Source organism: Heloderma suspectum, chromosome 12 (assembly GCF_057233095.1).
Source record: "Heloderma suspectum isolate Gila_16-S chromosome 12, 16-S_ref, whole genome shotgun sequence".
Classification (NCBI taxonomy): Eukaryota; Metazoa; Chordata; class Lepidosauria; order Squamata; family Helodermatidae; genus Heloderma; species Heloderma suspectum.
Window position 1 is genome coordinate 733,707 of NC_139469.1, and position 14,007 is coordinate 747,713.

General features: G+C 51.8%; 2 protein-coding genes across 12 annotated transcripts in view; one reads left to right on the top strand and one right to left on the bottom strand.

The window, feature by feature from the left end:
- Positions 1 to 142: 142 nt before the first annotated feature.
- LOC146336377 (hemoglobin subunit alpha-D-like) lies at positions 143 to 949 on the bottom strand. Its single transcript, XM_084817973.1, has 3 exons — positions 795 to 949; positions 468 to 672; positions 143 to 370 (listed from the first exon to the last, which is right to left on the bottom strand). The coding sequence occupies exons 1-3, from the start codon at positions 887 to 889 to the stop codon at positions 242 to 244; spliced, it is 429 nt and encodes a 142-aa protein (XP_084674099.1). The 5' UTR covers positions 890 to 949; the 3' UTR covers positions 143 to 241.
- An 11,924-nt stretch (positions 950 to 12,873) lies between these two features.
- NPRL3 (NPR3 like, GATOR1 complex subunit) overlaps positions 12,874 to 14,007 on the top strand; it is a 29,679-nt gene continuing 28,545 nt past the window's right edge. For 9 of the 11 annotated variants that reach the window (XR_014785473.1, XR_014785472.1, XR_014785475.1 and 6 more), the window contains exon 1: positions 12,874 to 13,058. Coding sequence is in view for 4 of the 11 variants with exons in the window: in XM_084817955.1 (XP_084674081.1) it covers positions 12,941 to 13,058 (118 nt within the window). In the remaining 7 variants the exon portion in view is untranslated. The remainder of the gene's footprint in view (positions 13,059 to 14,007) is intronic. The other 2 variants (XM_084817960.1, XM_084817959.1) reach the window with 1 other exon arrangement.

The window sequence follows — 14,007 nt, forward strand, 5'->3', positions numbered from 1 at the left end:
TTTCCTGATGTTCAGCTGGAACATGAAGCCCGTTTCAGAGCCTCCCCTTCCCTGCCAGGGTGGTCTGCCGGAGACGGAGCCCACCTCCCCTCGGCCCCCTTCCCTCCCACCCCCCAAAAGAAAGGGGCGGCAGGCGGGCGGCAGCAGTTCAGAGGCTTTATTGTTCAGCGGCACAGCGGAGCAGGGCCGGAGAGCGGAGCCCCGACGGGCGGCAGCTCCGCGGCGGGGCGGGCGGCGGGGCTCATCTGTAGTGGCTGGCCAGCACGTCGGCCGCCTCGGCCAAGAACTTGTCCCAGGCCAGCATGACCGTGGCGTTGTACTCGCCCCGCAGGTGAGTGGCCAGCACCACGTGGATGCACTTGCCCAGCAGCTGTGAGGGAGGAGAGAGGGGGCACCCGTTAGCGGGGGGCGCCGGGGGGCCGCCGCCCGCCCCGCCCGCCCCGCCCGCCCCGCCGCGCGGCGCCTGCCTTGAAGTTGACGGGGTCCACGCGGAGGTTGTAGGCGTGCAGGTCGCTGAGGTCGGCCAGGGCGCCCTGCATGTTGTCCAGGTGCTTGAGGGCGTTCTCCAGCGCCTTGAGCACCTTCTGGCCGTGGTGGCGCACGTCGCCGGAGCCGGCGCTCAGGTCGAAGTGCGGGAAGTAGACCTTGGTGTGCGGGTAGACCTTGAACATCCTGCGGGGGAGGGGCGTCAGGGGGCGCGCGGGGGCTGCGCCCGGCTGCGGGGGCTGCGCCCGGCTGCGGGCCGCCGCCCCCGCCCCCGCCCGCGCCCGCGCCGCCCGCGCCGCCCGGCGTACCTGTTCAGCGCGTCCGGGCCCATCTCGTCGGCGGCGGCGGCCACTTTGGCCCAGGTGGCCTGGAGCAGCTTGCGGTCTTCGGCGGTCAGCACCATGGCGGCGGGCGGAGGGAGGGAGGGAGGCCTGCGGGTGCTCGGGCGGCGGGGCTCGGAGCTAGGAGCCGTGCTGGGGGCCGCCGCATTTATAGCCGCAGCCGCGGCCCGCCCCGCTTATCTTATCGCCCGGCGCTGCTGGGCACCAAACTGGCTGTGACTCTGCAAGAAATGCACCCCACTTATTACATTTTTAGCTGCCACCCCCACTTTCCTCAATACACATTTTTCTCTCTCTCCCCACTATCTTCTCACAACACCCCTGTGAGGTGGGTTAGGCTGAGAGGGCTGGAGAAGGTCTCTGGGTGAGCTTCCTGTCGGAGTCAGCATTTGATCCTTGGTCTCCCCATTTCTAGTGCAGCCAGCCTGGGGGCTTCCAGACGCTCCTGGCGCTACAGCAATTCTGCCTCTCCTTTCCTAATGGATTTTCCACCGTACAAAAAAGACAGGTTGGAAAACACCTGGAGAGTTACAAGTGGCAGATGTCATTGCCATCTGGACCTTCATAACATTCAGTGAATGAGGCATATGATAGAGGTTTGTTGCATTCTCATTCACAGCATTGTAGAGGAAGCGGACAGAGCGCATTTGTTTCTAGCCCTCTGATAACTTTAGAACCAAATGGAATAGATTGGCAGGAGATTCCAAACAGGCAAAAGGGAGAATGCCTCCAACTCAGCACATCACTAATGTATGGAAGTTGCTTCCACAGGATCTTCACACAATGCAAGATGTAGTGGTGATGGCTGCCAATTAATTTGGATGGCTTAAAAAGGGGACTGGACAAATTCATGGAGGAGGATAAGGCTATCGATGGATACTAGTCAAGAGGACTGTATATTAATTCCAGTGTTAGAAATCGTACTTCATAAGAGCATAAGAAGAGCCCTGCAAAGTAGGGCTTTGCAAACCCCACAGAAAGTTGGGCTAACAGCCTTCGCTCAAAGTATTTATTAACATCTAGCAAATGGACCTGGCTTCCTGCAGACAGGATTAGCCCTTACATTGCAAAGGCTGCAAGCAAACTTGTGCCGCAGGCAGGACTGGACGCGGTGCTCCCCCCCCCCAACTGAGCAAAGCCATGCCCGTTGGCATGGCCCCTGCCATGGTGTACCCCAGAGCTGGGCAAAACAAGGCAGGAGAACATCCAATGATCCAGTGGAATAAAGAGACAAGCTGGTTAGCCATTGCGTGAACAGAATGCTGGACTAAATGGACTCTTGGTCTGATCTAGCATCAGGGCTCTTCCTGTGTTCTTAACAAAGTGACACCAAGGAACAGCACAGAAACAGACCTTCTCTGTAGCGGCATTCACCTTCTGGAACACCTTTCCATGCATTGTTCAAGAGGCAGAATGAGTGCTGAGTTGAAACACATCTTGTATTTGCTTACAAAGGCTTTCCCTGGCTTGTAATGGATTCTGTTCCCACAGTGGCCAAACAGCTGCTCCAATGGAAAACCCACAAGCAGGACAGGAGTGCTGCAGCACCCTCCTGCTTGTATCCCCCAGCCACTGGTATACATGGGCATATTGCCTCTGACACTGGATATAGCATAGAGCCATCAGGACTAGTAGCCACTGATATCCTTCTCCAGGGATTTGTCTAACCCCCATTTAAAGCTATCCAAATTGGTGGCCATCATTGGTGGTAGTGAATTCTACGGTGTAACTCTGCTATGTGAAGAGGTTCTTCCTTTTATCTGTCCTTAATCACCCACCATTCAGCTTCAGTAAATGACTCCATTGGGTTCTAGTATTCTGAGAGAGGGAGAAAAATGTCCCCGTATTCACTTTCTCCACACCATACATAATTTTGTACACCCATATCATGTCTCCCCTTGCTTGCCTTTTTTCTAAGCTAAACAGTCCCAAATGCTGCAGCCTTTCCTTGTAGGGGAGTTCTTCTGTATGCCAGTTGCTGGGAACACAAATGGGAGGGCGCTGTACTTTTGGCCTGCTTGTGGGTTTTCCAGTGGGGTATCTGCTTGGCCACTCTGGGAACAGAATGTTGGCCTAGAGAGGCCTTTGGGCTGGTCCAGGATGGCTCTTCTTATGTTCTTATGAGATGTAGTGGTAGCCATTGGCTTAGATGGCTGCAAGAAAAGACGAGTCACATCCATAGAGAAGGGGTTGCATAACTGCCCATTGGAGCCTCCTAGGTGTTGTAAAGGTAGGCCTGACTAGGCCTCTTGAGTAGTTTGGTTCAAGCAACCAACCAAGGTGCCTGACTGGATTGAAAGAATGTATATGCATCTGACCTTGAGAAGGTAATTGTAACTTGCTCATTATAGGCACGAAATTCCTTTTTGCGGGAGTTAGAAGTAAGAGAAAATGGAGTTTAGAAGTAAGAGAAAATGCAGCTGTGCTGATAAGACTGTTGCTGAGCTAAATTGGCTCTTGAGCATGCACAGTGAATTTTCTTTGTTCTCCAACTTTCAGTCTGTGTAAAAGCATCCTGGTTTTTTTTTTGTGAGACACAGTGTCGACTGTCTCTCCCTCAGCTGTGATGTGCTTAATATATTTCTTACTGTTCAGCCTAACCTTAAGATACTTCCTTAACAGTGTCCAGGAGCAGTAAGCCTCTGAGAATAGTATTTGCTGCTGGGGGAGAAACAGCAGCACCCCCTTCTCCCTGACTGTGGGAAGCACAATGTTGGACAAGATGGAGCCACCTTGCTGTGATCCAGAAAGACTCCTCTTTGGTTCTTAGGCATTGAGAAGGGGGTGGGACTCAGTGGCCTCCACAATCTCCGGAAACACGGCTATTCTATGCAAGAGAGAGCAGGGCATGGGGGGGCAGGGGCAATTGGCCTAGGGAGTGGTGGGAGACACAGCCAGCACCACCTCCTTCAGCAGACGGCAAGAGGCCGGGGACCTTGCCCAGCATGCTCACACAGCCAGCTACGGGAAGCCAGCTAGCCTGGGCACTGCAGCAAGAGTGCTGCTCCAACACCTTGGCTTGGGGCCTGGAGATCTCGTATGCTTTGTGGAAGGCCAGAGGCCAGGACTGCTTCTTCATTCTCAGGCCCTTCTTAAAAGAAAATGAAACATGGTATGCGGTCTTTGGAAATAACAAATGCAATAAACAGATGGAGAAGTATGATACAAAACTATACTATTGTCCACATAGTAGTATTGTCCATCCAATATCTGGAGACAGACATTTGAACTGGGGAAGGGCTGTAGCTGAGTGGTAGAGTCCCTGCTTTGTCTGCAGAAGGTCCCAGGTTCAATCCCTGGCAGCATCTCCAGGTAGGGCAGGGAAAGAACCCTCCTATGAACTGATCTGGGCACAACCATTTTTCCTCAGGAGATTCTGCAAGGCAGAAGAAAAACCACATAGTGAGGGAACCATCAGAGCTATTTTGGTGGTTGCATTCCCAGAATTGTCAGGGAATTCTATACAGGTAAATCTGAGCTCCATCATTTTACTAAACCAATATCTAAAGGATGGGATCTGCATGATTTCCCACTTTTATATAAGAACACATAAAGACCCCTGCTGGATCCATCCAAAAACCCCTTTAAAGCCATCCAAGTTGGTCGCCACCATTACATCTTGCAGTAGCGAATTCCACAATTTGACTATATGATGTGTGAAGAAGTGCTTCCGTTTATCCGGCTTCCCATTTCATTGGGTGACCTCTGTTGGGAAAAATTAAGGAAAAGATGAAAGAGCAAGTTCCTATGACGAGACAGGATCATTATAGGACAACCAAAGCATTGATACCATGCCACTGACCGTGCTACTCTCTTACTCCTCCTGGGGTTCCCCTGAGTGTTCTCTCTGATGGCAATCTCCTTTCTCCACTGTGCCACTGATACTCCCCAAACATGGTCTGCAATAGCCAGCCAGCTCCCTGTTTACTACCTCTGTGTCTGTGCAGCAAACTTGAAGGAAAAACAGCACTCCCTGATTGGCTAGGGGCATCCCTCCTTGACATCCTTTTTAAAATTGATTCTTCAGTCCTGTGAGTTTCCAGTCCCCAGATGATCAGGGAACTAGAAACAAAGCCCTATGAAGAGAGACTGAAAGAACTGGGCATGTTTAGCCTTGAGAAGACTGAGGGGAGATGTGATAGCGCTCTTCAAGTACTTGAAAGGTTGTCCCAGAAAGGAAGGCCAGGATCTCTTCTTGATCATCCCAGAGTGCAGGACACGGAATAATGGGCTCAAGTGACAGGAAGCCAGATTCCGGCTGAAGAGGAAAAACTTCATGTTGGAGCAGTATGACAGTGGAACCAATGACCTCGGGAGGTGGTGGGCTCTCCCACACTGGAGGCATTCAAGGCGAGGCTGGACAGCCATCTGTCAGGGATGCTCCGACTTGGATTCCTGCATTGAGCAGGGGGTTGGACTCGATGGTCTTATTAGGCCCCTTCCAACCCTACTATTCTATGATTCTATGTTACATTTCATTTGTGTGTATTATCTTGCTTTGTTTTTGTAAACTGCCCTGGAAGTTCTATTGAAGAGCAGTATATATAATTTTCAAATAAGGGTGCAATCCTATGTATGTGTAGACAGAAAAAAGTCCTGTAGTTCTGAGCATGCCCCAGTCACCATGGAGACAAATAAGTGTTTGGATCTTTTTTCCAAACATCTCAGAATAGCTCTGCTTTCTTTCATATAACAACCCTAAATTCTTGTGCCCTCGGGAATTCCCACGTTCTGTGGATTTTACATGGCCTTAAGAATTAGTGCAGACTGTTAACATTTTTTGCCATGCCTCAATTTCCCCATGAACCAGTTTCTGTTTGCTCACCCAGATCCAGCTCCCCAGTCAGGAGGCACAATGGCTCGACAGAACAATTCTGGGTCAGTCAAATCTGATTTATGTGGCAGCAGCTGTGCCCTCATGGAATAGGCATTTCTAGGTCTGTCCCTTCTTACTTGTGTTTGATATATGAATGGCCGGAGGACATGTTTTAATTGCAGGTATTGATACACTGTGTATTGATACATTGTGTATTGATACACAATGGGGCCGCGGTGGCTTAGTGGTTAAGACGCTGAACTGCAGACTGGAAGGTCAGCAGGTCAGCAGTTCGAGACCCGAGTGCTGCGTGACGGAGTGAGCTCCCGTCTTCAGTCCCAGCTTCTGCCAACCTAGCAGTTCGAAAGCAAGAAACTGCAAGTAGATAAATAGGCACCGGCTCGGCGGGAAAGGTAACAGCGTTCCGTGCACCTCGGTGTTCAGTCATGCCGGCCACATGACCATGGAAGCGTCTTCGGACAGCGCTGGCTCCTCGGCTTAGAAATGGGGATGAGCACCGCACCCTAGAGTCAGACACGACTGGTTGGGGACACCTTTACCTTTATTGATACACTGGAATATTAATTTCACCAGCACTTTGTGGGATATTGTTGATGACACTGACTTTTGCTCCATTAGATGAGATGCAGTCTTCAGTTTGGAGAGTCCTGTTCCCAAATGGTCTGGGTGTATTATTGTGAACCTTAAATTCAGGCAAAGTGCTGAATACACTGGCCATAATAGAAAAAGTCCAAAATCCATATTTGGGTAATACCTTTATTAGGCTAACTCAAGTTTGCACATTTTTTATGATCTTAAATCCAGGGTGATTCTCAATTGGAACCAAAAGAGAAATACCAGGAAATATTTTTGTCCTCCATTTGTCCCATATTTTTTAAAAGCTTCAGGGAACACACAATACTGCACAGCCAGTTTTGGTCTGTCCTTAACAACATACCACACCATAACCTCCAGCGGCATTAGGATGATTCACAGAGCAATTCTAAACTTCAGGTATGGCAGCTGACGGCCTCAAGAACTGGCGGTATCCTGTACTCCCCAAGCCCCACTGACAGCATGACTTTACATTAGCTCCAGAGCCGCTACAAAGAATTCCCCTCCCAATGGAAGGGAATTAGCATCCCATCCCCAAACAACTGCCCCACACAGGGAGACCCTTGCTCCGGGGAAAGAGCATGTCACTGGGGAGGGGGGTATATCTCTCTGGCCTCATGCCAGGCACATGTAGAACTCTCCAGGGGGAACTCCCATGAGAGGGACTGAGGAGAAAAGGTGCTTTGCACACCAAGGGGGCACTGGACACAGAGAGCCTGCCTCCAGAGCACGCACAGGCCCCCACTGCATTGATCGGAGCTGGACAGAGCGACCCATCTCGGGCTGATCCAGCAGGCTGCTCTTATGCTCATGGACAGGGCTCCGTGCAAACAGCAACGTTTTTCTCTGGGCAGGACAGCCTTTTAAAGATGGACACATCTTATGATAGGATGCATGTGTACGGGTACTGGGCACAGGGGCTAGAGAAAGTCAAAGGCCCTGAGATCTATGGAGGGGAACAGTTAGCCTGTCTCAGCTGTCCTGATACAGCCACAGTGCCATACTTCAAAATGGAAGCAGCCCCTCCCCGTTCCGCTTGGGCTCCAGCAGCAGCTGGTGCTGTCCGGGTGCCCTTCCTTGGCCTGCCCTGGCACTTCTTCACCCAGGGATTCTCTGTCCTCTCCCACCACTCTCTAACAAGTCAGGTCTTCCCTTTGAGATGGCGAGCTTGTGTGCAGGGGTGGTGCTATTGCTCAGGTCTGGACCATGCCTAAGAACAGGAGGAATCCGCCCCCCATCTGCGCATTGCTTTGCTTGTCAACTGTTGGACAGGCTGGTTGCCAGAAAAAGCGACATTGCCGGAGACCTCCTCCAGCTCAGCTCGCCCTCCCCACCCAGCTATATCCCTGGAGGGGGACACAGCCCCGCAGGCAGCCTTATCACCCAGCTTGCAGGGGGTGGGAAGGGCGACCTGCTCTGGAGCAGGTCCAGGCTCCCCTCCCTGCACAATCTGCACGCACAGAAATCCCTCTGGGCCCCCTGGCTGGTCGTCTGCTGCATTCTTGAAACTGGCACAGAGGGGCTTTCCATGCAACCGCTCAGCTCTCGGGAGCATTCTCGTGGAGGCAGCAACGGCCACAGGTACATTTTGAGCTAGACTGAAGAAGAGCGGAACCAACTCCTGGGCTAACGTCCACCCAGCTGGTGCTCTGTCCACCTCTTTAGCAGAGAGGGGAGGATGCATTCATGAACAAATTACAAAGCAACATAAAACAACTTGTGCCCAGTTGCTGACTGTACATTGCAATTCCTCGCAAAAGCCACCGGTCCTGCGTTCATCCTGTTTTTATGTTTCAGCACCAAACACTGACAGAAGGGAAAGAAACATGCTAGATGGGAATTTCTCATCTGGAGGACTCTGCAAATGGGCCAAAGGTGGTTTCCTAGTGCAAAGCACTGAAGGGATTCTGCATAGCAACATCATTCTTTGCTTGCCCTGCTTTGCTTGCATAGACCCATAATTCCCTGCACTGTCCTCTGGCTTGGTTGGCATACAATCAGCATGGCACAGCCACCCAGATGGATTGCATGGTGGAACTGGCCACTTAGCTGCACCTTCTCTTGGACTTGGAGCTTTGCCAGTTCTGAGAACAGGGCTGCCGGCTGGCTGTCCTCTCCCATGGTCCAGGTTACATGAACTTGGGCCTGGTGGGCCTCTCCACACTCTCCCTGGTTCTGCCTGGAGTGGAGGATCCCCCAAGCAGAAGCTCCCACCTTTGGATTGCCAATTCCACCACTAAGGAACCACTAAGCTCACATTCGGGGTGCACGGGGGGTGGAGCTCAGAGAGAGCAGCTTATACTTCTGCCAACCAATGTAGCCAGAGGGTGATGTATGTGTGAGCCACACACACGCACACATCTGGGGAGCTGAAATGCAGTCCACAGCAAGTTCCCGAGGAGTAGCTAGGTTTGTTCATTGTAGCACAACAGTAAAATCGTGTGCTCCCTTAACATTAGCAGATTCACTGTGGCAGAACCTGTTATGGCATAGAGCATTGGGTGCATGAAATGAATTCTTCGGTTGGCAGATATATGTACACGTGGATACAGACAAAAACCTTCTAAACAGTTTGGTTAAGAGGCCATGAAATGCAAGAGGTCCAATCTGCAATGATTCCATGTACAGCTCAAGTGTATACAAGACAAGCACAATTACTTTTCAAAAAGGAATAACTGGCGACAACACAATATTCCCAACTTTACAGTGCTAATTCAACACCTCCACTGTCTCAATTTAGACCTAAAGAAATAGAATCAAACCTGGTAAATTCTTAGGGGTGGACAACTTGGGCTGCAACTCCTGTCAGCCCTAACCAGCACAGCCAGTGGTGAGGGATGAAAGGAACTGCAGTCCAAGAACATCCGGAGGGCCCACCCCAGTTCAGCTGGGGTCTCCCTATCCTGAAGTAGAGTGGCTTTCATGGCAGCAGCGAGCCCGAGGGCCACTGCCACTGCAGTGGGGCACAGCCCACACAGCCTCCCCTGCTCTGGAGTCCTGCAGATGCCTTGCATTGGAACTCCCATCACTGGCAATGCTGGCTGGGAATGTTGGGCCTTGCAGTCCAAGAGCCTGGAGGATTCCAGGCTGCGGGAGGCTGCGTGGGCCGCAGCAAGCATGTCCAGGGGCTTTGAGGGAGTCTGTTAGCCAGCAGGAGCTGGACTTCCCTGTCCCCAGGAGGCCTGAGGACCTCTCTTGCTCACAGGGCTTTCTCCACACCATGGCCATAGCCCTGCTCAGCTGCGCAAAGGTAGGAGGGCACCCTGGACCATCCCTCCACTCAGTCTAGCCAACCTCAGAGATGTCGTGAGGGTCCGGGTCAGTCCTAGCTGCCAGCAAGTAGCGCCATAGGCAAACCACGTAATTGGCACCCCCACCCCCAAAGGCAGATCTAGGCTGAGGTTTTTGTAAACTGGGAAACATTTTGCCCCTATTTTCTGTTCAATGATTTTAAGTGCATTTATTTAAACAGAGGCAAAATCATTTGGTTTGACCATCTGTCCAAAAAATATTTCTGAGATCAGCTAAAATAGAGGCACGAAATTTTCAGAATAGATTTGTACATGACAGGTAGACAATATTTCACTCCTATTTCAAATAAAAATGGATTAAAATGCTAATTACAACTTCTATTATTGCAAACCCAAAATCATTCATTATGCTGTTCTGCTTTAACTGCCAGTACCAGCAGAGCCAGCGAAGAGGATCTAAAGAGCCTCTTGTTGAGGGTGAAAGTGGAGAGTGCAAAAGCTGGTCTGAAACTCAACATTAAAAAACCTAAGATCATGGCATCTGGCCCCATCACTTCCTGGCATATAGAAGGGGAAGAAATGGAAGCAGTGACAGATTTTATTTTCTTGGGCACCACGATCACCGCAGCTGGTGACTGTAGCCATGAAATTAAAAGACGCTCCTTGGGAGGAAAGGTATGGCACACCTAGACAGCATAGTAAGAAGCAGAGACATCGCCTTGCCGACAAAGGTCCGTCTAATCAAAGCTATGGTTTTCCCAGTAGCAACGTATGGCTGTGAGAGCTGGACTATAAGGAAGGCTGAGCGCCGAAGAATTGATGCTTTCGAACTGCAGTACTGGAGAAGACTCTTACGAGTCCCCTGGACTGCAAGGAGGTCAAATCAGTCCAGCCTAAAGGAAATCAACCCTGAGTGCTCATTGGAAGGACAGATACTGAAGCTGAAGCTCAAATATTTTGGCCACCTAATGCGAAGAGAAAACTCACTGGGAAAGACCCTGATGCTGGGAAAGATTGAAGGCAAAAGGAGAAGGGGACGGCAGAGGATGAGATGGCTAGATAGCATCACCGATGCAATGAATATGGACTTGAGAGAGAGCGCAGGACAGGAAGGCCTGGCATGCTGTGGTCATAGAATCATAGAATAGTAGGGTTGGAAGGGGCCTACAAGGCCATCGAGTCCAACCCCCTGCTCAATGCAGGAATCCAAGTCAGAGCATCCCTGACAAATGGCTGTCCAGTCTCGTCTTGAAGGCCTCCAGTGTGGGAGAGCCCACCACCTCCCCAGGTAATTGGTTCCATTGTCGTATTGCTCTTACAGTCAGGATGTTTTTCCTGATGTTCAGCCGGAATCTGGCTTCCTGTCACTTGAGCCCATTATTCCGTGTCCTGCACTCTGGGATGATCGAGAAGAGATCCTGGCCTTCTTCTCTGTGACAACCTTTCAAGTACTTGAAGAGCCCTATCATATCTCCCCTCAGTCTTCTTTTCTCAAGGCTAAACATGCCCAGTTCTTTCAGTCTCTCTTCATAGGGCTTTGTTTCCAGTCCCCTGATCATCTTTGTTGCCCTCCTCTGAACCCTCTCCAGTTTGTCTGCATCCTTCTTCAAGTGTGGTGCCCAGAACTGGACACAGTACTCCAGATGAGGCCTGACCAGTGCTGAGTAGAGGGGAACTAGGACTTCCCGGGATTTGGAAGCTACGCTTCTATTAATGCAGCCCAAAAGAGCACTGGCCTTTTTTGCAGCCACATCACATTGTTGGATCATATTCAGCTTGTGATCGACAACAATTCCAAGATACTTCTCGCTTGTAGTGTGGTTGAGCCACGTATCCCCCATCTTGTAACTGTGCATTTGGTTTCTTTTTCGTAGGTGCAGAACTTGGCATTTATCCCTATTAAATGTCATTCTGTTGTTTTCTGCCCAGCGCTCCAGTCTATCCAGATCACTTTGAATTTTGTTTCTGTCTTCCAAAGTATTAGATATCCCGCCCAATTTTGTGTCATCTGCAAATTTGATCAGCATTCCCTGCACCTCCTCCTCCAAGTCATTAATGAACATGTGGAAGAGCACTGGGCCCAGGACTGAGCCCTGCGGTACCCCACTCGTTACCTCTCCCCAGTTGGAGAAGGTCCCATTGATAAGCACTCTTTGAGTCCGATTCTGTAGCCAACTGTGGATCCACCGGATCGTTGTTTCATCTAGCCCACTTTGAGCTAGTTTGCTCATCAGGATATCATGGGGCACCTTGTCGAAAGCTTTGCTGAAGTCGAGGTACATGATGTCTACAGCATTCCCACGGTCTACAAGGGAGGTGACTTGATCAAAAAATGAGATCAGATTTGTCTGGCAGGACTTGTTTTTGACAAATCCATGTTGGCTTCGAGTAATGATGGCATTGTTTTCAAGGTGCTTCCAGATGGATTGCTTTATGATCTGCTCCAGAATTTTCCCAGGGATTGATGTCAGACTGACTGGTCTGTAGTTCCCAGGTTCCTCCTTTTTACCCTTTTTGAAGACAGGGACAACGTTAGCCCTCCTCCAGTCACCTGGCACTTCCTCCGTCCTCCATGATTTCTCAAAGAGAATAGACAGCGGTTCTGAGAGTTCTTCTGCCAGTTCCTTTATGACTCTAGGATACAGTTCATCTGGCCCTGGAGATCTGAACTCATTCAAAGTAATTAGTTGTTCCTTGACCATATGCCTATCGATCTCAAGCTGCAATCCTGCCCCTTCAACCTGTACTTCGCCTTTGCCGGGGGGTCATAGATGCTCTTTTGGGAGAAGACTGAGCCAAAGTAGGAATTGAGCACCTCTGCCTTTTCTTTGTCATCTGTTATCATTTTGCCATCCTTATTTAATAGCTGAACCACCATTTCTTTCCTCTGCCTTTTACTATGCACGTAGCTGAAGAAAGCCTTTTTGTTGCTTTTAGCATCCCTCACTAACCTCAGCTCGTTCTCAGCTTTAGCCTTTAGCCTTCTTTCCACTTCCTATATGTGTCCTTTTTTGTTTTCAGGTCATCCCTAAGCTTTTTGTGAAGCCACGTTGGCTGCTTCTGTTGTCGTCCACCTTTGGTCCATGGGGTCTCGAAGAGTCGGACACGACTGAACAACAACCAGCAGAGCCAATATAGAAAGAACTCTTGGAGAACTTAAGATGTTTCACAATGCGTATTCATTTCCTCGAATGTGGCGCCTAGTTCGTCTGTCCGGATGCGCCTCCCCCGCAGGGTAGAACGCAGCACGGCAGGGCGGGCGGAGAGGACGCTTCCCGCCCCGCCGTCGCGCGCCGCCTGTCCCGGATCGGGGCTCGCCCACTGAACGCCCCAGCTGAGCATGCGCAGCCCCTCCGGAGGAGTCGGGCGCATGCGCAGCGCGCCGCTCTAGTCGCCGGCTCTACGGCGGCGCGGGGCCGCGAGCGCGCACAATGGAGGAGAGCTCGAGCCCCATCAGCGTCATCCTGGTGAGCTCCGGCAGTCGCGGCAACAAGCTACTCTTCCGCTTCCCGTTCCAGCGGGGGCCCGGCAGTCCCGCCGCCCAGACCGGTGAGGGGCCGGCGAGGGAGCGCGCGCGGCGGAGGGGGTGCTCAGGCCAGGCCACGCCCCGGAAGGCCCTGCGGGCGCCGCCGCGGCCGCTGTTGCCATGGCGACCGTGGGAGGGGGCGGCCACAAGCAGCCTGTGCCTGGGAAGAGGCGGCGGGGCGACGTGCTCGAGGCGCCTCCCTCCCTCCGGACAGGGCCCCGGACCCGCCTCCCTCAGGCGGCCCTGTCGGGGGGCCCGAGCCGATGAGGAGCAGCGGGGGGGCTGTTGCTTTGCTGCTCGGTGGGGGCGGCGGGGGGACTGTGGGGAGCAGCACCCTGGGCCTTTGGTCTGATCCAAGGGCCCGCCTGGCCTTCTCACTGCGGAGCCTTTCGGAACATGGCTGGAAGCCACTGGAAGTTTCCAGCAGCCCCCGCACCTCCCAGCGGTCTTTTGGGGCACATTTGGCCTCTTGAGAGCGCGCCATGGGCATCCTCACAAAATGGCTGTCAAAGCACAACAGAACACCCGGTCCGGAGAAGGCAAACTGATGTGCAGGGAAACAAATACACGTGTTGTTGTTGTTTAGTCGTGTCCGACTCTTCGTGACCCCATGGACCGTAGCACGCCAGGCCTTCCTGTCCTGCGCTCTCTCCCGGAGCGTGCTCAAGTTCATATTCATTGCATTGGTGATGCTATCTAGCCATCTCATCCTCTGCCGTCCCCTTCTCCTTTTGCCTTCAGTCTTTCCCAGCATCAGGGTCTTTTCCAGGGAGTTTTCTCTTCGCATTAGGTAGCCAAAATATTGGAGCTTCAGCTTCAGTATCTGTCCTTCCAATGAGCGGTCAGGGTTGATTTCCTTTAGGATGGACTGATTTGACCTCCTTGCAGTCCAGGGCACTCGTAAGAGTCTTCTCCAGCACCACAGTTCGAAAGCATCAATTCTTCGGCGCTCAGCCTTCCTTACAGTCCAGC